Here is a 26896-nt window from a genome sequence, read left to right as displayed (position 1 = left end):
CTTGTTTTTGGGTCGTTCTGAGGAGACAAGCTTCCATGAGTCATCCTCAATAACATGGAAGATTGGCTTGGATTCTGTCACATCTGTCTGGGACTTGGTGGGGATGGCATCTTGGTCGCCATCCCCTTCACACTCGTCACTGCTACGGGAGATGTTGCAGGGGACGCTGCCATCCTCTTCACACTCGTCACCGCTACGGGAAATGTTGCTGGGGACGCTACGGGACATCGTGGTGTCATGCTTTCGAGTACCTGTACCCGCACTGCCAGCTTTGGTACGCCTACGCGAAGGTTGATCCGCACCCGTACCCTGCTGTGTTTGAACTGGCCTTGGGGTAGCTTTTCGCAAGGCAATGGCGGATTCTCGGAGAGACACTAACTCTTCATTCACATCTTTGAGCTGCCTTGACAGCTCGTCAACCCGTTTGTTTAGGCGCGTCTCCCGATCAGCCGATTCCGAGACAAATGCGGCCAATGTTTTCAGGATTTCTACTACAGATACCTCAATGCCCGGCAACGACGCCATCAGCCTCAGCTCTTCATCACTCAGGGCAGTCGCGCGAGTGTTTGTTCTCGTGGTGGCCCCAGGCATGGCGGAGGTCACCAATTTCTACGAGCACTACTAAAAAAACTTACTGCTACCCTACGGAAACTACCTCCAGTCCGGCCTGATGCCGGCTGGGCTCTACCAAGAAAGATTTACGGGAGCTTCAAAAAGTGCAACCTACCCCTACTGAACTTTGATTTTATGTGGACGCTTCGTCAAGCACACTCAAACCTGACTATGGAAACAGAACTCACACCGCACTGATGACTCTCAAGCGGAGAGGGTCGGGAAAAGTCCAACGTTTAATCGGTGCACGTGGATGAACTTTCACTGAACTTAATCTGTAGAGTACCCAAAGCATCATAGTCAGAGAAAACATTACATTTTATGTCATCACAGTCAGAGAAAACATTACATCATAGTCAGAGAAAACATTACATCATAGTCAGAGAAAACATTACATCATAGTCATAGGCATACTTCTGTACTATCATCACTCGAAAAGAAGGCAAAGGTTAGTTCACAGGAGAAGTAGAAAGAGATGCACAGACAAGAAGACCCATAGTTAACAATGGAAAACTTACATTTGCTTCATATACTCATTGTTGGCCGTGGGGCGAGCACCTGGCTGTTGCATATTGCCAGCACCAACATGACCTGTAGGCAACCCAGCATTGGGTAGCAGGCCAGGATTACCACCATTTATACCCGAACCACGAGGAGCTGAACCAATGTGGTTACCACCAGAAGGAAGCATGACATGGTTCGGCAAACTGCTGGACACAGCCGAACCATTATGAAGACCGTGATTAGGAATACCAAGCAGCGATGTTGCACCAGCAGATCCGGCACCAGCATCAACAACATTCCCTGGCGAACGTAGCATTCCCATGCCTGGCTCCACTTTGATCATGGAGGCAGCATCTGTTGCTGGGTTTAGTCCATTTACCGGCATGCCCGGTGTTGAGTTCACGCCAGTCGGAATATCTGTACAAAAACAATATAGCCCCGTAGTTCCGTCACTGAGTTGTCTGGTGTCTAAACCAGAGAACAGGTATGCGAGGGACACAGACCCCTACGTCATTTTGTTCACTGCCCTGGACTTAACCATCATAATTATACACATCTCCAGAGTGCTTTATGTACATGACTTGAGTGAGCATGATACCATGTAGGTTGTAACATTGTATGTCACAGTACCAGTCACGTGCATAATAGCTAGAGTACTGAACAACAAGCACAATCAAGGCCTGTTTGCTGCTACTTCAAGTTTCGTGCTCTCGCAATCATCAGGCAACATGAGGATGGGATGCCGATCATGCCGGTATATATGACAGGAGAGGGTGGATGTTCCGGTGATGGCAAGAGTATAACTCCCGAAGAGTGTGCAACTCCTGATACCCATTCTATAAAACTCACATCGCGTGGTGTAGTGTCGCAGTTGTACGTTTCCAGCCCGTTTTTAGCGAGCAGCAGAGTAAAAAACAGTTTGGGCGTACACTCGAACGTCTCTTATCCAGGCGCCTTGAGACCGGGCAGTGCCCGTATCTCCCGACAGCTCATCTACCATGTAACATCAGTTTTTTGAAGAAGTTTATTTGGTACGTATTGCACAGGTTCAAGATTTTTTTAAAGAATCCATTGATGGAAATGTGTGCATTGCAAAGGTTGGCGGTGACAAATAAACACTTGCGAGGTTCGAAGAAAGCTAACACTGGTGACTCAGTCAGGATGGCTTTGACGGCTTCGAATGCTATGGTGTGCTGCTGTTCCCAGGCGAATTCATTGCTGGTTTTCAGGAGTGGGCGAAGCGGCCCACTTAGTTCAGCAATGCGCGGTGTGAAGTCGCTGCATTGGTTGACCAAACCGAAGAACGACCGGAGGTCAGTGCGGTTGCAGGGCACTTCGAACTGGCGAATAGCAGATGTCTTGCTACCATCAACCGACTGTGGATGCCAGCCACGTGGGCTAAACAAGCAGGAGGCAGCGAGGTGACGGGGCTTGTGGCAAGCAGAGAAAATGGGTAGGGACTGGCCCGTAAAACAACGAGCATACAAGTCCATGGTCTTGTTCCAGAGGACCTCTGAACACGGACTGGGTGTCGTAATCGGCCACCACAGCCCACCGGAATTTCTTAGCCGGCTGGATTACAGACCATACTCAGCACAGAATAATCACTTTAAATGATATGCATCATGAGACCATCACTGCGCATGTGCCCGCGTGGGCTAACTTGGCTTTGATACTCGATGCCGGCATTTTACATTCAACCAAATTTTCGGGCCTGGCCCATCATCAGGATAATGAATGACAAAATATCCATTGCATAGGTACTATATCTTCATGCAGTCCATAGCCAGCAATCGCATGTCATCACGTACATTGAAAATCAACATAATTTTGCGAATCGACCTTTTTTTCAGGATCACTTTTCAACGAGGACGAAGCAAAGTCGGCCGAACGAAGCCTAGAGGAAGAAAATCACCCTCTCCACTTCACCATCACGATACTGACATAGATACGAGATGAAACAACTAAAAAATTCACAAGAAAACTGTACGACCATCATCGCGCTGACTTTGGTCTGACTTTGGTCTGAGAATTTCTATCACGATCAAAAATGTACGAGGAGCACTCAAAAATCAGCCACAGACGTACCTTTATCGCTCTCTACTCCTTTTTCAAGGCACAAAAGTCGACTCTCCACTTTCAAACCAGGAACCAGACATACCAGTGGTCCTTTTCAGCTGCTCCACGAGCGCAGGAAATGTTCACCAAGGGGCGCAGAGCAGCATCCATTCCAGAAAAATAGCTAAAATACGAGTGAGACTGCATGCCTGAGTACATGAGTACATGTATGAGTACATGCAGAAAATAGTCAATTTCAGCGTTTCTGCTCCAAACAGCAACTAGCTTCGACTAGAAACAAAGATTACACCAAAGGATCAAACAACAACCATTTTCTGCAGTTTTTTTGCAGATGGCTTCCTTGTGCTTGGCCCAGCACGCCAAAAATCACACCTCGGAGGAGTACAAAAATTACAACTCTCAGATGTCCTTGATTGCTGGCCATGATGTAGTTCAATAAGTACCTTTGCAATGGATATCTTGCCATTCATTACCCTGATGATGGACCAGGCCCGACAATTTGGTGTAACGTTAATTTTAATTTTAATTGCAGTGAAGAGACCGTTTTTGGAGTTTGGAGTTGAGAAGTGCAGTTTCATAAATGAGCCCCAGCCAGCAGAAACCTGAACATGTGTAATTTTTTCAAAAATTATTTTTTCGCTCGAAATTGATTCTACACTATTAATCATTCAAGTTATCAAGTTTGGTGACAATCTGATAAGCGAAAGCATGGAAAATAGAGTTTGAAGTCACACAGGTCAAGATTCAGTACAGTTGGCGCAGCATCCATGCCCAGTAACTCAATGCAAGTTGATCCTACAGTTTCTGATTGTGATGTGGAACAGGTACATGTAAGTAAATAGAATGCAAGTCAGGCTTGCCCTCTTGGCGCTGCAGGCATGAGTAGGTCAGAAGTGTGACGATATTCCGTATACACCACGACCTTATTTACAACACCAGAGTGCAAAACGATGATTGGTGGCTGGCCTTCCAAATTGTGTTCAGGGACCTCTGTGCTGGCAGTTTGAGCGTTGTCCCAAAGCTTGCCATACTGATAGATGTACTGACCAATACCACTGACATCCACTCCCTTGCACACTTTCACTCAGACCATGATTTCAGCATAATTGTATTTCAATGATATGAGCGAATATTCGCGTTTTGTAGCACGTGAAGATGTTGCCCCAACGCGTTCAGCCGGTTTAACTTTTTAGGGATCGCCTTTCTCAGCACAGGCAGCAGCCAGCCTGGCGTCGTCTGGCAAGGTAGAGTACTGATAATACTACGCTCTGTTTTGCGCCGTGAGAAGCCCTCCATCAGTGTCTGCAACATCATTGTTGTCGATGTAGAAATACGGATCGCTCAGCGGGTCGACATTCAGCTTCTCCTCGCAGTCGCTATTATTCCAGCACTGACTATCGTCGCCATCAGTATCCAGTGTTTATTTTATGAGGGCTCTTCGTTGCTATGCATATGAGACTCGCCACTGCTGGACAAACTCAGCGAGATCGCCACCAAAGAAATAATTCCGATCCCGAACTAACTTTCAGCGCCGCTTCGTACAGGGAGTCTCACGCTGACAACTCTGGACCTAAGTCCTTGTCGCGACACCTGTCGCCATCGCTGTGTCTAAACTCACCCTCCGTGTGACGAGCTCTCACCTAGCGCTAAAATCAATTGACCAGAGACATTTGAAGACACTTGAAACTCCTTTGACAACAAAGACACCCACTCGATCGAAAAAGAATCTTCAAAAGAGAGCTCACTGCGCGTCCCAATTTTGACGTCACATTTTGATGATTGATATCAAGTACACAAGTGCTGGTTTTCGCTGGCCGGGGCTCAAATGTGAAAGTGGCTGCGTTGGACTTTGCGAACAATTATAAAACATCCATCTACCCATTCAAAACTACAAGTTACACAAGAACATCTTACCAGCTGGAATGGCGGCACGCTGTAGACTACAAAAAGGACAGACCAGATCCGTACAGTTGCTCCAGTGGTTCATCGTCTCATACAGCCCTAACCTGCGTACTAGAGAAAGGGGCAAAGGAAAGGGCAGGATGCACCAGTCAAGTCATACACTACAGGTTTAAAAGTACAATGTGCCATGACGGTTGCTAAAGCCAGTACTTGTAAATTATTCCTTGGGCATTCAATATCAATAATTATCATCTGTGAGGGTGCATGCTCACTGAACACAAATGCCGCAACCAATAGTTACATGTAAGTGGCGAAGCGTCACTAATTTCAGGATAGCCACCAACAGGACAGACTAAATCCACATTTCATAACGGATTTATGATAAGTGTTTGCGGAAGAACGCGATGCGATGGACAAAGAGCAAAATGTGACTACAATAGCAAGACATTGGTGGACGATAGAAAGCATACTAGTATGATCAGCACATGCCCAGATTCGCTTATCCAGCACTCCATAAATCCTGGATATGTTGTGTGCTCTCCACTGGTCTGTAATGACGAGCGCATGCATGTTAAATATCAGTTAACACAAGCATCTGCATGCCGCACTCACACAACGAGCAACCAGTTTGGGGAATAGGAGGGTTTGTCAATTGCTTTGCCAGGCTCCGAGTGAGTGACAGCTTAGAGCTGTGTGAATGTGTGTGTATGGCAGCTGGGCAGGGCCCTGCTGCGGAGGCTGAGTGAGCCGTATGGAGGCAGCCGGGCAGGGCCCGGCTGCGGAGGCTGAGTGAGCCGTATTGAGAGGCTGAGTGAGCCGAGGCTGAGTGAGCCGTCTGAGTGTGAGAGGCTGAATGAGCCGTATGAGGAGCCTGGTAAGCAAGGTTGACTCCCCTCCATGTATTTACAGAGTTTCGCCGGTAGACGGCATCGGTGTAGTTATTGTAGGCCGGTATGATAATGGATACCGACAGGAGAGAACTAGAATAGGAAACATGATGATGACAATAGTGGAGTGCCGGGGTGGGTGGGTTGAGAAAGAAATCCACTGCCAATGCGGACAAAGCAAGAACTGAAGTCAGGAACAGTGGACTTCGGAGAACAATGAGCGTGTGAGAGTTTGTTGGGAACAGAGCATGCGCCTTCTGTGTTAACATATTTTTGCGAGTGCGCAAAAAATCATTTAACACAAGCATCTGCATGCCGCACTCACACAACGAGCAACCAGTTTGGGGAATAGGAGGGTTTGTCAATTGCTTTGCCAGGCTCCGAGTGAGTGACAGCTTAGAGCTGTGTGAATGTGTGTGTATGGCAGCTGGGCAGGGCCCTGCTGCGGAGGCTGAGTGAGCCGTATGGAGGCAGCCGGGCAGGGCCCGGCTGCGGAGGCTGAGTGAGCCGTATTGAGAGGCTGAGTGAGCCGAGGCTGAGTGAGCCGTCTGAGTGTGAGAGGCTGAATGAGCCGTATGAGGAGCCTGGTAAGCAAGGTTGACTCCCCAAATGGAGAACCTCCTATTCACTGTTAACTGTAGAGGGGGTGCCACAGATTGTGGACAATAATAGAGTGATATTGAGTTACTGAGTGTACAGTCGCTACATAGGTGACATTCGGTTATGCTCTGGCACCCACAATAAGTGGGCTCAGTCTGTCTGATCAGCGCTTACCCAGGACCGGTGCTGCCAGCTTTCATGGCAGTTTGCATGTGGGCTTCCGTCACTCGGCTGTGCAAGGCACGGCCGAAGTCTCCCCAGGAATGGACGGAAGAGCACGCACGGGAGTGGGCATGTGAGCGGCGGTAGGGTGGCACGAATGGAATCGCTTGAAATCTTGCCTGGAGAGAGCGTCAGCAAGGATGTTGGTAGTTCCCGGTATGTGACGGGCGGTGACCATAAAGTTACCCTTGGCGCAGATGAAGAAGAGCTGCCGTAGGAGTGACATCACATTAGGGCAGCGACTGGTGCCAGACTTGAGAACAGCGGCGACAGCTTCGTTGTCGGTATGGAAGCGGATACGCTTGCGACACCACTGGTGGCCCCACGTAGCACATGCAATGCAGATGGGGTACAGCTCCTTGAACGTAATGCAGAGCGGAGTGTGTTGTGGTGACCAGGTGTCGGCGAACCAATGCGTGCCGTAAACTGCGCCATGCCCAATGGCGCCAGATGCGTCAGTTTCTATCAGGATGTCGCTGGCCAGCGTCTCCTGGAGATTGAGGAAGAATGACTTGCCATTCCAGCCATCGAGTAGGTGAGACCACCAAAGAAGGTCCAGATGACATTCTGGAGAGAGACGGATGCGGTGGTAGGGCTTGGAAACGTTGCGCGTGGCATCATACAGTCGGCGCATGAATGTACGGCCCGGCGAGATGACGCGGCTGGCAAAGTTCAGCTTGCCCAACAGCTGTTCAAGCTCCCGTAGACGGCAGGATTGGCGTTGGCGAAAGGCCAATAGTCTGGAGCGGATGTCGTCAACCTTGTCCTGTGGGAGACGAGCCACTTTCTGGATGGAGTCCAGTTCGATGCCCAGGAAGGTGAGACAGGAGGTTGGGCCGACTGTCTTTTCGTCGGCAATGGGAACTCCCAGGTAGCGGAATACGGAGAGGACTACGTTCAGACGCTGCGCACATAGCGTTGAGTTTGCGGGGCCACAGAGCCAGAAGTCGTCCAGAAGGTGCAGGAGGTGGGGAACATGGAACAGTTCACAGCTTATCTGGCAAAGTGCGTCCGCAATGCAGTTAAACAAGTAGGGTGCGGACCTCAGCCCGAATGGCAGTACTTTTGTCATAGTAGAATTGGCCCTGCCACTGGAAACCCAACAAATGGTATGCAGTGGGTGCGACCGGGACCAGTCGAAATGCATTGCGTATGTCGAGCTTCGCCATCAAGGCACCGGTACCTTGACGTTGCAGACGCTCAATGGCATCGTCCACTGGGACATAATGTAGGGAGAACGAATCCTTGTTTATTCCATCATTGACAGACATACGGTCAGGGTAAGACAGGTGGTGAATGAGGCGGAATTTCCCGTTGTTCTTGGGCACAACGCCGAGCGGAGAGCATACAAATGGGTGGAAAGGCTGGACCGAGAAAGGACCGGCCGATTCGTCACGTCGGACCCGGTCAGCAATTTGTTGTTGTACAAACTGAGCATGTTCAATGGCATTTGGGAGGTTGCCAGAGATGATAGATACAGAAGCACCAGAGTGGCCAATGGGGAACCCGTGTTGCAAGCCATTAAGGATAAAGTCAGAGAGGACACGGTTAGAAATACGAGGCAAAAGAGTCATTAGGCGGGCTATGTACAGAGGCGTGGGGAGACTACTTCGCTGCGACGGGCTTGTCCGTCTGGCGGGGTCCCCGGCGACCGTCGTTGGTGCAGCGAGCGGCGGGATGACCTCGGTCGCCGCAGGTTGAGCAGACGTGCAAGCGTTCACAGGGCTTGTGTTGGCATGGGCGGCCACGGTTGAAGTTGAGGCAGATCTGGCGGGTGCTGCCCGCCCCGGCCAGAAATGGCTGCGTAGGACGGCTGGTGTTGGTGCCAGCTGGAGCATGTGGCCCTGCCAAATACTGTGGGCAACGGTCACGGCTGTGGTGCGTTGTGCAGCGCGGACATGATGGTCGGGGTGCCCGGATCAGGTGCAGGCTCCAGAGGCTTTGGTCGATTGCGTCCCAACGAGCCGAGGTTGTTGCCACCGCTGCACGGAAGGCACGGTCATACCCCAGTACAGCTGGGGTCGCAAACTGCTGGTTGGCAGTACAGATAATGTGCTGGTACGTCACCAGCTCCAGTGCTCGGAATGGCACATGTTTCAGTGCGCAGGCCATGTAGATTGTGTAGGCTTCCAGCCAGGCAGTGAAGTCCACAATGGAGCGCTTCTTAGTCACACATAAATTGAGGGACACACGCCGGCCCTCTCTGTTGGCGGTACTGAGCTCCAAGGGCTCGGACCCTGCGCCCACATTCTCTGGGAGGAGATCCTCCAGCTCAATATATTCGCCGCGTGTGATTTTGTCAAGCAACTTACGCGGGACCGTGGGAACAATAGAGCTGGACTCACGAGTGTTCGCCATGGGCGCTGCGATCGGAGGCAGCGCGGGTTGCATGAGGGAAATGTCCATGGGGCCGGAGTCGACCTGCGGCGGGTGATGGGTGACGGTGTTGGACGCGGTTTGGACCACATCTGCCACTGAGGGGACCGCCGCCTGAGCATGGCCGTCCGGATCCTGGCGAGCTGAAATTCGCTCCTCAAGGCGCTCGACTCGAGCCAGCAGGGGGTGCAGGGCCGTCGACACGGCCGCCGTAACGGAACGTGGATTTAGGCCAGTTGTGAGTAAGCTGGCCGGCTGGGGAACGGCGGACGGGATATCGTCCTGCTCCGCACGGGCATTGCCGGAACGATCCGCACGGGCATTGCCGGAACGATCGGCCGCATGGTCCGCAGGGGCTCGATTTGGAGTGTCGGCATACGGGGACGACGAGGCGCGCCTGCGACTGGAACGCCTGGGCCCGGGAGCCGACTGCTTACGTGCACGGGGCATCTCCGTGAGCTGTGGTAAACCTTGAGATTGAGGTTGAGAAAGAAATCCACTGCCAATGCGGACAAAGCAAGAACTGAAGTCAGGAACAGTGGACTTCGGAGAACAATGAGCGTGTGAGAGTTTGTTGGGAACAGAGCATGCGCCTTCTGTGTTAACATATTTTTGCGCGTGCGCAAAAAATCATTTTAAGCGAAGCATGAACTGTAGTTAACAGTCACGTAACAACCTCTCAGCTTGCTATCTTGCATAGGGTTCATGTTGCACTTGTTCCTTACCCATACCACAGCTGATGAGCTGGCCTTGTCGCTGCGCATGCGACCACATGTTGCAAACACGACCCGGGGCAGCGTTCCCTTCACTGACGTCAGCTAAGCATGGCAGCTAGCTCACTAAACTGCCCGTGTGCATCGATTCTACTTTCAAGCATTCGTTGTTCTACGCTTACTTGCCACCCTGGCTTGCTGTTTTCTCACAAACTAGCTCTCAGCCAGAATTTTCCCCATCCCGAAACCACCCAACTTAACGCTTCCTATGGTGCCAGATTCGCCACAAAAGCAACTCTTATCAACTATATTTTGAAGTACAAAGAAATAGGGACTCACAACATGGTGGTATGTATTAGGTGGCCAGCAAAGGACTCCATAAGCCTTTAAGCTAGGTTACCAGCCCCACCGCTTTTGTCCTAACGTTACCATGCGGTTGTCAGGGTGTAAGCGTAACCGTGTTAGCAGCCTATTTCCACATTTGTCCTACCCTGTGGAAGTGCAGTGTAAGCCTAACCTCTTTAGCCACCCCTTCCACTTACGTCCTACCATGTGGAAGTGCGGTGTAAGACGAATCATTTCACCCACTGTGAGTCCCGATCTAGCCCAAAACTTGTCTTGAATGTCTGTGTGTGCAGTTGGGATGTTAAGTGCAACCAACACTGTACATACTGTACCTTGTCCGCCGTTTTCCTGCTGCTGCAGCTGCTGCTGCTGCTGCTGCTGCTGCAGCTGCTGGTGGTGCGGCTGCCGCAGCAGCTGCTGTTGTTGTTTGGGCTGCTCCTGGTTTCGATGCTGTTGCTGTTGCTGATACTGCTGCTGATACTGCTGTTGCTGCTGCTGGTGGTGAGGTTGTGTCTGGAATTCTGCACCAGACGTCTTTATGAGAGCCACCACTTTGTCGTGCAGCGATTGCAGGTATTCTTCCTGCAAGTGGATAAATCACAATCCACAATATTATCATTGCCAGTGCAATTTTCGTGCAATTTTATCACCAAATAATCACCTTTTTTTCCTCGCTACATTTCTACTTCCTCCGCGTCATTCCAATTGTCGCTTCCCACATCGCAATGTTTGTGACTTGCTTGTCTTAGTCGGACTGTCGGAATCGCGGTTTTCTGTGTTCGAACCATTGCGCGAAATCACGCGACACCTGTACATTTTCGATCTGCGGGATGAAGATGACGACGTCCATCCATCAGGTATCAGGGGGTAGTACGATACTGGTATATTACTACTCCACGCCTCAAATCGTGCTGTCAAGCGTATGCGGGGGAGTGTAGCACGCCATCCCTTACACTTTCCAGCTCAGGGTTACCCTCGCTACCAATGGACGAAATTTCAGGGTCACAGCTTGCGCAACGGCTTTGTCCTGTGCGAATGGCCACTCGACATACTCAGCACAAATTTTCTATTGCATGCATGCACAAAATGTTCAACTTTCGTATTTTTGGCGACTTTACCATCGTCGTGGAGGCTGGTTGGTGAGGAGCAGGTAGCCATCCCTTGTGGAATCAAACACATGGTTCCACAGTGTGGCTGATTCCGCAAGAGCCAGGTCCATACGAGGAACATTCGCTTTGTCTTTTGCCATCGAAGTAAGTCACTTTTCTTGTTCTCAGTGTTTTTTACGTTCAACGTTTCTGAGATTTTTGAATTATTCACTTTTCATTCTTTCATACTTTATTTCTTCATGTTCACTGCCTCACTTGCCTGCTGATCTGGAGAATGTGACGGAGGTGACTGTTGGTTACTGCCTGGTATAACGGTTGTCGTGCTGTTGCTGTATTTCCGTCCTGCTCGCGACGTTGTAGATCACAAACAATTTGAAATCACATGAATTGTACTTACCGTCGTGCGTGCGGTATTAGGAAACACTGTGCAGATTAGATCGTCGCAATGTATCTATATGTGTGTCTGGTCATCCTGTGCCACGCAAGAACTCCAACCAGATGCATTCGTCCTCGGCCCTGTTGATCGATTGTCCACTCGTCTTTCCTTGAAGAACGATTGATCAAAAAAAATCGAGCTCGAGGACTTTTTGCAAAAAAACGGCTGAAAAAAGGAAGAAAAAAGGGTGCTCAGAATGAGATTCGAGTACACAACCATGGTCCCAGCAGTTTATGTGGATGTCGCTCATAGATGCGCGATTTCGCGCAATGAGTGGTACGACCCTTCCTACACAATGTCTACTTGTTACGGAAGGTCAAAAGCTGCGGTGGTCTCGCAGCTCACTTCCGCCCCAAACAAAAATATTTTCATTGCGCTCTGCATTATTTCGCCCCAGAGCGCGTACCGTATTTTACCGGTTGTTAGTCGACCCCGGTTATAGGTCGACCCCCGTATCCGGAGGTCTCAATTCTGTTTTAAAGGTTTCACCCAAAGAAGCATTACTAACCACTCCCTGCTATTAACACATCAACAAATCATGTAAACATTCCTTATTGGAGATTATAACATCCCAATCCTTGAAAAGACCAATAAACTGGAAAAAATGTGTACACATAGTGCACTCGTGCATGCAGTGCAGGTCATTTTTTGTAAGATTCTGATAGTTCCTGGTTATAAGTCGAATCCCGGTTGTATGTCGACCCTCACCCTTTCTCCTTCTATTTTAAGTCGTAAAAGGTCGACTTACAACCGGAAAAATACGGTATCTTCTTTCTGGAGTTTCTTCCGGCCCACATCGTTCGCGGGGCATTTGTCAAGACTGCAAGCTCGGGTATAAGAATCCTGGTATCTCCCCTGAATTCGAAATGCTGAAGTTAACGATGGCAAGAACAAAGTGTTCTCAAATTCCTAAAAAAGGCTACATGTGGTGCATGTTGCGGAAGGTACCAGGACTGAAAAAAACACCCACAAAATCAACGACGCGCTCATCAAGGAATGAAGGTACGGAGCTGCTTACTCTATCCTGCAGGAAGGTCGTTACGGAGGACTTCAAAAATGCCAGTTTCCCATCATCGCCTGCCACCTGGAGGCATGGATCGCTTGAAATGAAAGTTTCATGACCAGAATTTGAACACGCATCTTGTTCAGCGTCTTATTGAGTACTGAAGGGTCTGCCTCAAAACTCTGGTGAAGACGTCGTCCTCGGCCACATGTGCAGCAAAGCGGGACGACGCCACAAACTCAAGCTTATTCCGTCGACAATGCTCTGCCACAATTTGTAGCTGGTTTCTTTGCTTCGGGAGAACAAAATATGAAGTAGTGGTTGCGACTTCGGCGATGATTTGTAAGAAATGGTTTGCTCCCCACACCGGAGCTCGCGCTATTCCGCCGACTTTACTTGACACTTGACTGACTCACGACTGCCATCCAGAGCACACGAGAAGTCCATCGAACCTTCGACTCGGCAAACCTGCAAGAAAGCACCACTCCCTGCTCAATACACAGTGTTTCGGGGAATTCACCCCTCATCAGTTGAGCTTGAGTAGGCTGAGGAAGATTGTGCCTGAAGAGTGTTGTGTCATGTACTGACATAAGGAAGTAGTTTATTTTACAGACAGATGAGTGTAGATATAGTGAAGAGTCAGGGAGGCCATGCCCAGCAGAGCATGGTATCATGCGTAGTACGGGGGTAGTGAGAGGTCACGTACCGTCTATACATGGCGACAGACAGGGGAAGGACTATGCCGTGAATGGGTGAAAGGATAACATGATACAGGATAGGACATCTCCCCCTTTTTGAAAAACAATTAAAGAGAGCAAAAACACAACAGCTGGGGAAAAAACTGTTATGGAGAAAAGGCAAGACAGATACATGTACGGGTTGTACATAGCCGGGCACATAGAACAGAACTATGCAATGTGCGGGAGCCAGAGAGAGTTATATGGTAGCGATCAATCTCTGCGGTGGCTGGATGTCGTTGCGAGCACGGAGAGTTGGCTGTGACGTAGGCACAGGCTGTTGTTGCGGGACTAGCGCGGCCGGTGGTACTGCTGGCACCGGTCCGGGAGGAGTCACTGGCTGGAGCAACTTCACTGCACGGCGGTTTCGGCGCAGAAGACCGGATGAGGTGGCGATGTTGTAGGAGCGATCGGTGAGTTGCTCAACCACTGTACCCTCGCGCTTGTCGTCGACCCACACTTTCGCTCCCAGTGGCAGAGGGGAGAGCGACTTTGCTGCGAAGCATTGATCGAAGTGATCTTCTTGCCGATGCTTAGCCTCCTGCTCCTTGGCCCGGAGAGCGGTGCTGTCTGGCCAGGAGGGTTGCAGGAGATCAGGTGGGCACGGAAGATTGGTGCGGAGCCTGCGGCCGTACAAGAGTTCGGCGGGCGAATAGCCGTTGGACAGGGGTGTGGAGCGATACGCTAAGAGGGACTGCTGTAGATCACCTGGCGCACGGATGAGTCGTTTGGCAGTCTGCACGGCGCGTTCTGCTTCGCCGTTGCTTTGAGGATGCTTCGGGCTGCTGGTCCGATGCGTGATGTTGCACGACGACATAAACTGTGCAAGGGCGTCGGAAGCGAATTGTGGCCCGTTATCGCTGACGAAGATGTCCGGATAGCCGTGGACAGCAAATATGCTCTTCAGATGAGTAATGACGGCCCGTGACGTAGTCGATGAGAGACAAGCGACATCAATGTAACGGGAGAAATAGTCGACAGTAATCAGGTACTGGCGGCCGTCGACATCACAGAGATCCGATGCGATACGCTGCCACGGGCGCTCGGGGAACGGAGTTGTCTGAAGAGGCTCTGGAGACTGATGACGCTGCTTGATACAGGTAGTGCACTTGGCGACGTACGCCTCGATGTCGGCAGAGATACCTGGCCACCACGACGAGAAGCGGGCACGGGCTTTACTCTTCGTGACACCTTGGTGACCATCGTGCAGCTTCTGGAGGATCTCAGGCTGTAGCACGGACGGAACAACCAGGCGAAAGCCGTGGCACAAGACACCTTGCATGTGAGACAACTGGCCTCGCTCACGATGGAACGGCTTGATGTCGTCAGGGACGGTAGCAGGCCAGCCATGGATGACGTAGCGCATCACACTGGATAACACGGGATCTTCAGACGTAGCCTTGGCTAGGTCGGCGAGAACGGATGGACTTGTGAGATCTTCAGCAGTGGTTGATAAAACCATGCCGATGTCGTCTTGCAGAACGTTGTCAACTGATGCCGATGCTGGCGCTCGTGAAAGCGTGTCAGCCACCACCAGATCCTTGCCGGGAACGTGTATGGCATGGACTTCGTACCGGAGGAAGCGGAGCAGCATTCGTTGGCATCGGATGGGAACCTTGTCCAGGTCTCTGGTGTTGATCAGTGGCACTAGCGGCTTGTGGTCCGTCTGCACGATGAACCTGGGAGCGCCGAAGAGGTACTGGTCTAACCTCTCGCACGTCCACACCGCTGCGAGGCATTCCTTTTCGATCTGCGCGTAGCCTTGTTCCGTCTTGGTCAGGGAACGGGAGGCGTAGGCCACTGGGCGCCAGTCGCCATCGTGCTTCTGGAGCAGAACACCACCAATGCCATAGCTGCTGGCATCGGCACTGACCATGATGGGACGCTTGGGGTCATAGTGCACTAAGCACGGGGCTGAAACGATGAGCTCTTTCAGCCGACGGAACGCGTCCTGCTGCGGGGAGTCCCAGAACCAATCAGTGTCGGTGTGCAGGAGCTGACGGAGGGGCGCTGAGATCGTAGCCAATTCCGGGATGAATCTGGCGACGTAGGTGAAGAGACCTAAGGCACGGCGAAGCTCAGGAACATTCGTAGGCTCCTCGAGGTCGTCAATGGCGGAGATTTTGCTGGGGTCGGGTTTCACACCGGACCCGCTGACAATGTGTCCCAGGTACTTAACTGACGACTGCTTGAGGTGGCATTTGTCGGGGTTTAGAGTGATGCCTGCGTCGGCAAGGACCTGGCGCGTTGTGTCCAGCCGGTGGTCGTGTTCAGCTTCGTTAGCGGCGTGGACCAGAACGTCGTCCATGAATACCTCGGAACCTTTGACGTGGGAGAGGAAGTCCTGCAGGCGTCGCTGGAAGATTTCCGGTGCAGAGGTTATACCGAATGGCATCCGGAGGAATCGGAACCGACCCACAGGCGTGATGAACGTGGTCAGCTTGGATGCAGACTCCGTGAGAGGCACTTGCCAGAAGCCGCTGTTGGCATCCAGCGTGGAAAAGACAGTAGATCCGGCGAGCCTAGCCAGTGTGTCCTCAACTGTCGGAAGAGGGAAGTGCTCGCGCTTCACGTTGCCGTTCAGCTTCTTTAGGTCTACGCAGATCCGTACGCGACCATTAGGTTTACGAACCGGCACCATAGGAGAGCACCAGTCAGAGGGACCCGTTTCCCGGACGATGATGCCCATTTCCTCCATACGTGCGAGCTCTTCTGTGACCTTGTCCTGTAGAGGCAGAGGCACACGGCGGGCAACACCACAGTGGTACGGCGTGGCGTCGTCCACGAGCTTGATATCAGCTGGGGGCCCAACCATACAACCGATGGGCTGTGCTGGCTTGCTGGTACACGATTCTGCTGCATCTAAACGCTGGATCAGGCGAAGTCGGAGGCAGTCTCTGCGACTCAACAGGTTGGTAGATCCAGGACCATCGATAACTACGATCTCCATAGAGAACAGTTCACTCTTGTGCATGGTGTCTGCAGTGAACTGACCCTTGATGGATAGAGGTGCACCAGATGGACCAAGGAGTTTGGTAGTGGATGCTGTGAGTACAGGGCGTTGTACGAGATTCTGATACGTGGAGTGCGTGATACATGATACATCTGCACCTGTGTCGATCTTGAATATCAAATTTGTCGAGCAAACAGGCAGACTTACTGACCAGGCGTCGGTGGACTGGGAAGGACTGGCGTTGGATGACAGCTCTGCAACACCACCCATGAATGGCGACGGGGACGCGAGCGATTCATCTTCGACAGCTCTGGCACCACGCGTGGTTGCTGGAGTGGAAAGACAGACGGCGGCGAAGTGGCCCTGCTTGCCGCATGAATTACACTTGCGACCAAACGCAGGACACGCAGAACGGTTACTCTTGTGCGAACCAGCGTGGCCACACCACGGACATGTTGAAGCTGCAGTGCCGCTCTTCCTCTGCGTGGACGGCGTTGGTGCAGGCTTCGACGGAACGCCGCTGCGCTGGTGGCGACTCCTTGCATCTTGCTGCTTTCCTCCAAAGCGGGATGCAGCATTGACCTGCGGCCTGGCGGCTTGCGCTGCAACGTCTCCGGAAATTTTCTCGGCCTGCCTGGCCCTGAGAACTGCGTCGATGAGGGTGAGTTTTGCGGGCTCAATCAGCTGCAACTCCTTGGCGACTTGACGATCCAGAATGTGAGCCACGAGGCGATCTCGAATTCTGTTGTACTTCTGGTCACCAAAGTCACAGAACTTCGCTGCTGCGTGAAGTTTCCGAACAAATTCTTCCACGGACTCTCCTGGAAGATGGACGCACTGTTCGAAGATGGTCCTCTGGTGAAACACGTTCAATGCTGGCGTAAAGTAAGCGTCCAGCTTCGTCATGACCTTGTCATACTTGTCCTCGTCTCCAACGGTGTCGAATACCAGTTGATCGAAGACAGTTTCGGCCTCAGGGCCCAGCGAGTAGAGCAACGTAGAGATTTGCACTTTCTCGTCTTTCGCGTTGAGCTCTGAGGCGAGGCGATATCTCGCAAACCGGCGTTTCCAAGCCGGCCAGGCATCTGGAATGGAGAAATCAAAGTCTGGAGGCGGCGCGAACTTGGCCATTTCTACTCGAAGTGTAGACCTGGTTGACTAACTTCTGACACCATGTTGTGTCATGTACTGACATAAGGAAGTAGTTTATTTTACAGACAGATGAGTGTAGATATAGTGAAGAGTCAGGGAGGCCATGCCCAGCAGAGCATGGTATCATGCGTAGTACGGGGGTAGTGAGAGGTCACGTACCGTCTATACATGGCGACAGACAGGGGAAGGACTATGCCGTGAATGGGTGAAAGGATAACATGATACAGGATAGGACAAAGAGCACCACGTATATAGTGCTCTCCAGGCACAAACATTACCAGGGATACAAACGTACAGAGACGCTCCGTTTCCAGCGCGACAAACACCTCGTGAACACCAGATAGCAGCGTGAGTCAGTGTCGCTTCTGGATGGTGAGACAGACGTCGAGGACCCTCGGTCATTCGCAACGCTGTCACCTCCAAACCAACTAGTCGCAAGCCCGCGCTGAGCACAACAGTACGAAGTAGTGGTTGCGACTTCGGCGATGATTTGTAAGAAATGGTTTGCTCCCCACACCGGAGCTCGCGCTATTCCGCCGACTTTGCTTGACACTTGACTGACTCACGACAGGGAGTATTCAAGTTCGTACTGATGAAAATCGACTCTTTGGAATTTGATTTTTTCTGAAATGAATTTGTGAAAAGCAGTGATTGAGTGTGAGCCAGTGTTGCTCACAAGCCAATTTTTTCTCTTTCGAGACTTTTGCTATCATTGGAGAGATTGCGCACCACAAAAATTCGTAAGATTTCGACATTCCGGGTTCGAGTAACGAAAGTTGCACCGAAAATTCGTTCAAACGCGACCGAAACAGAGCATATCAACGAAAATATTTTCGCAACGCGGAGTACTAAAATACTGATATTTTACAACTCCCTGTCCTGACTCGACGCACTCGCGCGCGTGCCGCATCGGCGTACTACGAACAAGTTCACACGTTGTGCGCAACCTCATGGTTTACAAATATTCGTTAGCTTCTTTCGTTAAAAAATATCCGTTAGGGCGCTACGTATTTTCGTTGTGCGCAACCTCTCTAGTGTCTCAGAAAACTCGTACTATATCTGCACTTCCTGAGATTTCTTCCCAGGGGCTTCCCTAATCATGAGGCGCACATCGCGTGTGCATGCAGTGTCCTCTCCAAGGTTTATACCACTCTCTGATGTGCGGGTGTCAAATGCGCATGATCAGACTAAAGCACAAGCCGGCAACAGCGGACACGTGAAAACAAACAATAAAGTAAGAAATAGATTTGACAAAGAAAAGGTGTACACAACTCACCCGGTCTTTAGCTTCGGAGTAGAATTTGGCTTCCAAACAACTGCAAGCCTGGCCAATACCCTTGTACTGCCAAGGCTGTATGCTAGGACAAGTCCGGACCATCTTCTCAAATCTGAAGCGAAAACATTTCAATTAATGCACGAGCCGGTGGGTACTTGCATAGAAAATGTCATTGGGCAGAGATGAGAAAACAGATGTCCACAAAACCCTTATTAGCTTAGGAGAACTACTTGCCCTTAGGCTTAGTTAGAGCTTGCGCTGCAGTTGACACATGGCCGATACTCTGTGCTGATGCACCCCACGACGGCGTTTGCTCCTTGATATCAGACCTCTACAACGAGGCAATGCAACTAGTATAAACATGGATGTGGTGGCTCCGCCAAGCACACTCAAGCCTGACAATGAAAAAAGACCTCACACTCTTTGGATGACACCCCAACGGATGGATTCCCTTGGGATAACACTCATGCCAACGTTCATTCGCCACAGGTGGACAAACGCAAACGTCCAATAGAATGAGCCCGATACCAGACCAGTATAACAAGGGAATGTAACTAGTATTGCAATGCATGTGGATGCTCTGCCAAACAGACGCAAAACCTGACAATGACAATAGAACTCACACTATACGAATGGTATTCTGGCGACGAGCATCGGAACAATTATCATGCTAAGGTTGATTGGCCACAGCCCGATACCAGACCAGTATAACAAGGCCATACAACTAGTAACTAGTCTTAACATGTATGTGGACGTTTCGCCAAGCACACTCAAACCTGACTATGGAAACAGCACTCACGCCGCAATGATGACTCTCAAGCGGAGAGGGTCGGGAAAGGTCCAACGTTTCATCGGCGCACGTGGATGAACTTTCACCGAACTTAATCTGTAGAGTACCCAAAGCATCATAGTCAGAGAAAACATTACATTTTATGTCATCATAGTCAGAGAAAACCTTACATGAGCCTGGATCAGCAAAAACCATCACATGTGCAAAATTTTCGAAAAATATTTTGTGCTCCAAATTGATCCACAACCACTGATAAAGAGTTGGTGGACAAGCCGTTGATTATTCACTCTCATTGTAATATCAAAAAGTATTCTTTCTAGACCAAAGAGTGGTATATTTGATAACATTTAATAACGATAGAAATTTTTACGATCCTTCTCCAGACGTTTCGTTGTTCTGAACAACATCGTCAGTGGATAAAGATCATCGTTATTAAATGTTATCAAATATACCACTCTTTGGTCTAGAAAGAATACTTTTTGATAACCACTGATAACCAGTCTCAAGAAATTTTAGATCAATCGCAGCACTGTAAGTGACCAAAAAATGCGGTACACCACATCGCTGTATGGCAAATGTTGGAAGTGGCATTTCTGTGTAGGATGCAAGTATGAGCGTTGGTATGTGTCTGATCCTGTTAGGCATTGCCATCACTCAGCCAGCTAACAAGGAGGAATTTATAGTCCTTGGGGGTGTACTCAAACACTGGCTTGTCCAAGTAAATCATTGGCTTCACTGACTATCGCGCAGCTACCGGCATATGGCCAAGTTCCAGGGGCTGATATTGCAGCCTGCAGTCTTCAGCCTCGCCGAGTCACTTTGCGGCAGGAGAGAGTGGTCCTCTGGAGCTCCGCGGCTTTCACCTGACTCCCTTGATGAGCAATCACCATTCCAGTCATCACCAAAAATGTCGTGTCGTGATTGGCGTCAACGACGATCGATGCGTGTGCGATGCTCGCGCCCCGCGATCGTACCTATTCGCCAGCCAAGCTCAGGTACGTGGGGTTTCCCAGCCGTGTCTCCTCACTTGCCTGGGGCTTGCCTAGCTAGCTAGTCACTGACAAACAAACAAACGCGGGCTTGTCAGGCGGAAAGACTAGTGACAAGAAAGACAGAAAGGTGATGGGTAGTTGTTAGGTTCGCGACTTTTCTTTCGCTCGACTTCAACGTCACTTTTTGATCAACTTGATATCAAACACAAGTGATGGTTTTCGCTGATCCGGGCTCACATCATAGTCAGAGAAAACATTAGCAGGAGCAGCAACGTCAAGTCTTTTAAAAGACACATAACACTGCACTGCAGGAAGCTGTTCGTGAGCAAGATTTCTTATGGCAACCGACAGTGTGTGTATGTCACTCCAACATCAAACACAACATGTGGTGTATGCACACCTTAGTCACAGTAATGCGTACTGGGTGGTGCGCATCTTGATTGCACGTAGGTCGTGCCTGGCAGGCTGCGCTGCCGTAGTGTAGGTTCATTTTCTGCAGTTATTTTATTTGTGATTTTTTGTATTCTTTGTCGTCACCCCGTCGGAGGTGCCATTCAGGTGGCTATGCTGCCTTTAGAGGCAGAGCAGGGTCAGCTCCCGTGGAAGGGCTGGTAATTGGCTGAGACTGTGTGCTCCAGGTGTTTCTGTTTTCTGCTACTTTCCTTCTCGCTCTTTGTTTCTAGTTATCGCGCCGCCTCGGCCCCGACTTCGGTGTACTTCGCCATGACGGGGTCGGAGTGCTCTCTCCCTGCTAATCCGTTGCCTCCCCCGCTTTGTCTTGTGGCATCCCCGGAATTTCTGACACCCCCACTGCCTCGTCGTGCGTTCAACAGTTGTGGCCCCGCACACTTTCTGTTTTTATTGTCGCCTGTTTATGTTGCTCCACATATAATTTCACACGTCTTTCTGTGTTCTTCTCCGGTCTGTCTTCTTCCCTTTTTTATACACTCCAATTTTGTTTGCTTCCACCCACAGGAGTGGATGTTTTTTTGGTAGGGGATGGTGTGGCTGCGCTCGTACCTCTTCGTTCTACATGCGGCTGCACAAGAATTTCGAAATTTCACCGGTGGAAGGTACTACGAAGAGAGTTTCAAAAATATATGTATGGTTTGCCGCTCGGTCGTTCCACCAACAGCATTCAAACTTTGCAGGATGGTCCAGACCTACATGCTAGGCATGGCGTCACACGGTCTGATGTCATAGCTGACACACAAAGTCATGCACACAACACATTCGCGTGCACAGATACTTAAAGGGGAAGTATACCCTAAAATCAAATTTTCACCAGTTGTAGTCTTCGGGGTGCTGAGTCGAATGGTCTTGGTCCGAGGAAGCTGAGACGCTCCCTTCCTACTTGAATCCCAATCGAACTCGCGCACTTCCACCGAAACTGGGTGACTGCGCCCTACTAGATGGGGATTTGTATGCAAAATGTCACTAAAAGCGCCATTTCGTTCTTATAAAAGCACGGATGACCGCGATTGGCCCATATGTTGTAGTCTTTTGCACGCTCAGTCGACTGGTTTTGGTCCGAAAAGGCTGCGATGCAGCGTTCCTCCTTTATTCCCAATCGAACATGGTTGAACAAGTGGTCACGTGCTCCTGCGTACACCAGTCACCTGGTCACCGTGCCTGCAGGGTACAACTTACTAGCCTGTTTGACCTTTTTTGGGTGCAGTCCTGTCACTCGAGTTGAACTCGAGTTGAACCTTGGTGTGAAAGTTGTCGCCTGCTGGCGCGGTGACCAGGTGATTTGGGCACCCAGGAGCACGTAACCGCTTGTTCAACCATGTTCGATTGGGAATAAAGGAGGAACGCTGCATAGCAGCCTTTTCGGACCAAAACCAGTCGACTCAGCGTCCAAAAGACTACAATATATGGGCCAATCGCGGTCATCCGTGCTTTTATAAGAACGAAATGGCGCTTTTAGTGACATTTTGCATACAAATCCCCATCTAGTAGGGCGCAGTCACCCAGTTTCGGTGGAAGTGCGCGAGTTCGATTGGGATTCAAGTAGGAAGGGAGCGCCTCAGCTTCCTCGGACCAAGACCATTCGACTCAGCACCCCGAAGACTACAACTGGTGAAAATTTGATTTTAGGGTATACTTCCCCTTTAATTACTGGACGTCGTCATCTTCTACCCGCTGGTCACAAATGTACTATGATGCGCTATTTCGCCTGACACCAAACATCAGCATTGAAGACAGCCCTCGAACTTCTCAACTTGGTAGAGCTAGATATTTCTGCCTTGATTAGCTAATAGCGTGCACATCCCTTCTTTGTATATATTGCTATTGGCAACTTGGCATTTCCTTCTCAGTCTCTCCCGGACTCGGTCACTGCAAAACCTAGCCTCTTCTTCATTATCTTTTCTTCGTAGTTGTAGTCTCTGTAACCCGTGGGTTCAGTCCTCGGTCCTCCCCTCTCTGTCGACTTCAGGTAAGGAATTTAAGTTCCTGTTTCAAGCAGTAATAAAAAATACAACAACAAAAAAACTTACCTAAGCACTTGCAGACTCAACTACAGCCATTAACATATTTTGTTCATTGTCAACCCTGAGAACATTTGGTGAACAGTTTAATTTAAGGTAGCTCATACCGAAATACCTTCACCTGTTTAACACCTTTTTTGCAATGCTAGGGGTGTCCAGAATGAGAAAATCAATATATTAGGGTAAGTAATTGGGCACTTTGGAGGGGATATGGCCACTCGAAGTAGCCCAAACAAGGCGTTCTCTAAGAAAGAGACAGGTTTACATTAGCGAGGTTTTGCATTCCGAAATTCGGCAAAAAGATTCGGCACGCGGGAGCGAGGTCGAAAATGCACACGAAGATTCGGCGTGTTTGTTCGGAAAAAGCTCACTTTGTCGAAAATATTTTTCGGATGCATTTTCTTGTAGAAGAGCGCTAGCGCATGATTTATTCAAAGCGGTTTCTTATCTCGGCATCGCTTGGCAGGCGTCTTTGGCGACATAGCATCGTCAGCTACCTCTGATTGCTCCTCTCCACTGCCTGTCTACTCTCTTTCGCCTTGAGTGTCCTCACCGGTCACCGTCATCTGTGTGGCTGAAAAGACTATGGCGACACGCATAAAATTTGACTTGGCCATGGAGTTGGTTTTTCTGAGGCGACTGAGGAGGCAGGTTTGGCCCTCGACTCTTTGGGCGATCAAAGTTCGTAGGAATCAGCAAGAAAAGGAGCACGGGACAGGACGTTGCTGCTGCTGGGGCTCACGAAATGAAAACACATCATTTTCGACTTGCAAAACAAACGTTGGTGCATTTTGATGTTCGACAAATGACCGAAGAACGCTGTACCGAAATTCGGAATGCAAAACCTCACTAATGACAATAAAATGCTTCCAACCTTCATCAGTTGCTTCTTGCAATCATGTCAGTAATTCCCATAGTATCAAAACATGTCAGGGTGGGTTTATCAGCAAAAATACACTGGTTGAAAGTACAGGCTTCTGTGTGAGGAGACGAAACAGGAATTCCGAACGCTAATTCGATATGGTTCCAAAATGTTTTGAAATTTAAATTTTTGCAAAATTGGCCCAAAAATGATTGTGTTTTTCTTGCTTTTTGCATGGCACTGCGTCAGTATCATAAAGTTACGTCAAAATGATGTTAGGTCATTGGACTCGTTTATATTTATTACAACATCTCAAGACTCAGTGGAAACACCGGCCAATGTTAAAGGGGAAGTATACCCTAAAATCAAATTTTCACCAGTTGTAGTCTTCTGGGTGCTGAGTCGAATGGTCTTGGTCCGAGGAAGCTGCGACGCTCCCTTCCTACTTGAATCCCAATCGAACTCGCGCACTTCCACCGAAACTGGGTGACTGCGCCCTACTAGATGGGGATTTGTATGCAAAATGTCACTAAAAGCGCCATTTCGTTCTTATAAAAGCACGGATGACCGCGATTGGCCCATATGTTGTAGTCTTTTGGACGCTGAGTCGACTGGTTTTGGTCCGAAAAGGCTGCGATGCAGCGTTCCTCCTTTATTCCCAATCGAACATGGTTGAACAAGCGGTCACGTGCTCCTGGGTGCCCAAATCACCTGGTCACCGCGCCAGCAGGTGACAACTTTCACACCAAGGTTCAACTCGAGTTCAACTCGAGCGACAGGACTGCACCCAAAAAAGGTCAAACAGGCTAGTAAGTTGTACCCTGCAGGCACGGTGACCAGGTGACTGGTGTACGCAGGAGCACGTGACCGCTTGTTCAACCATGTTCGATTGGGAATAAAGGAAGAACGCTGCATCGCAGCCTTTTCGGACCAAAACCAGTCGACTCAGCGTCCAAAAGACTACAACATATGGGCCAATCGCGGTCATCCGTGCTTTTATAAGAACGAAATGGCGCTTTTAGTGACATTTTGCATACAAATCCCCATCTAGTAGGGCGCAGTCACCCAGTTTCGGTGGAAGTGCGCGAGTTCGATTGGGATTCAAGTAGGAAGGGAGCGTCGCAGCTTCCTCGGACCAAGACCATTCGACTCAGCACCCAGAAGACAACTGGTGAAAATTTGATTTTAGGGTATACTTCCCCTTTAAGAGAGTGGGTGATTGCCAACCTGCCCGCTGTTTGCAGAAAAATGCAAAGACATGATCGTCTCTCGTAATTGATCCCAGTGTATTCGCCTCAACAATGTGTGATTATAGTGGTCCTGAATTCCAGAAAAAGGATTAAAATGCACTTATATCATAGTTTAGTACAAACGTGCCTCATAGAAACAAATGAAAAGCGAACTCTTGCTTGCAAAAGTACGTTTTTTGCTAAATTTGCGACATAAATGCAAACGTATGGGTGTGTCTTTCACAGGCCCCAAATACAGGGAAGGATTCATTACACACTACCCAAATTTTGGGATTAACAGCTTGCCCTCATGATGCTTCAACCCTGGAAATTTGAACAAAATCGGAGAAAGTGGTTTTTGGACAGTATTTTGAGCGTTTGTTGAGGGAACCATGAAGATGAGAAAACAACCCTGATTACTATGTTTTGATAACCGAAATAGGTAAACTAGCAGTGATCAAACAGTGTTCAAACAGTGCTCAAACTAAGCGGTTGAGTGTATCACTCAACAGCACTTGATTTGCAGCCCAATCTCTTCTTTTATTGTTGTTGTTCTGATTTGCATTATTTTATTTTTTATTTTTTTGCCATGGCTGGCTATAATCGCCCTCACGTCCTCCTTGATTGGCCTTGGCCATGAGTGTGTGCGTAATAATATTAATAATAAGAAGAAGAAGGATGGAATGTACTTCATTTGCAAACTAAAAAAAATAGGCATACTTCTGTACAATCATCACTCGAAAAGAAGGCAAAGGTTAGTTCACTGGAGAAGTAGAGAGAGAGGCACAGACAAGAAGACCCATAGTTAACAATGGAAAACTTACATTTGCTTGATATACTCATTGTTGGCCGTGGGGTGAGCACCTGGCTGTTGCATATTGCCAGCACCAACATGACCTGTAGGCAACCCAGCATTGGGTAGCAGGCCAGGATTACCACCATTTATACCCGAACCACGAGAAGCTGAACCGATGTGGTTACCACCAGATGGAAGCATGACATGGTTCGGCAAACTGCTGGACACAGCCGAACCATTATGAAGACCGTGATTAGGAATACCAAGCAGCGATGTTGCACCAGCAGATCCGGCACCAGCAGATCCGGCACCAGCAGATCCGGCACCAGCATCAACAACATTCCCTGGCGAACGTAGCATTCCCATGCCTGGCTCCACTTTGATCATGGAGGCAGCATCTGTTGCTGGGTTTAGTCCATTTACCGGCATGCCCGGTGTTGAGTTCACGCCAGTCGAAATATCTGTACAAAAAACAATATAGCCCCGTAGTTCCATAACTGAGTTGTCTGGTGGTTAAACCAGAGAACAGGTATGCGAGGGACACAGACCCCTACGTCATTTTGTTCACTGCCCTGAACTCAACCATCATAATTATACACATCTCCAGAGTGTTTTGTGTACGTGACTTGAGTGAGCATGATACCATGTAGGTTGCAACATTGTATGTCACAGTACCAGTCATGTACTTGGTCCGCGTCAGCGATATTGTCGCTTATCTTTCAGGTTTGTTTATATGTCGCCAATGCTCACTTGGCAGCCCATTTCATCCCAATTTTGGTTAGTAAGTTAGTTTACTAGTATCTGAAAGGTCTAGCTAGAGTTCGAGTGG

General features: G+C 49.6%; 1 protein-coding gene across 1 annotated transcript in view; it reads right to left on the bottom strand.

Annotated features, from left to right (window-relative positions):
- LOC135806764 (uncharacterized) overlaps positions 1–26896 on the bottom strand; it is a 55961-nt gene that overhangs the window by 16842 nt on the left and 12223 nt on the right. The window contains exons 2-8 of the mRNA XM_065320988.1: positions 26096–26528; positions 19706–19792; positions 18907–19018; positions 10573–10822; positions 5110–5208; positions 1131–1533; positions 801–887 (exon numbers count right to left, since the gene is read on the bottom strand). Of these exons, the coding sequence (XP_065177060.1) occupies positions 801–887; positions 1131–1533; positions 5110–5208; positions 10573–10822; positions 18907–19018; positions 19706–19792; positions 26096–26496 (1439 nt within the window). The 5' untranslated portion in view covers positions 26497–26528. The remainder of the gene's footprint in view (positions 1–800; positions 888–1130; positions 1534–5109; positions 5209–10572; positions 10823–18906; positions 19019–19705; positions 19793–26095; positions 26529–26896) is intronic.

The sequence above is a fragment of the Sycon ciliatum genome, chromosome 1 (assembly GCF_964019385.1).
Source record: "Sycon ciliatum chromosome 1, ocSycCili1.1, whole genome shotgun sequence".
In the NCBI taxonomy this organism is placed as follows: domain Eukaryota; kingdom Metazoa; phylum Porifera; class Calcarea; order Leucosolenida; family Sycettidae; genus Sycon; species Sycon ciliatum.
This window is presented reverse-complemented; position numbering and strand designations above follow the sequence as displayed.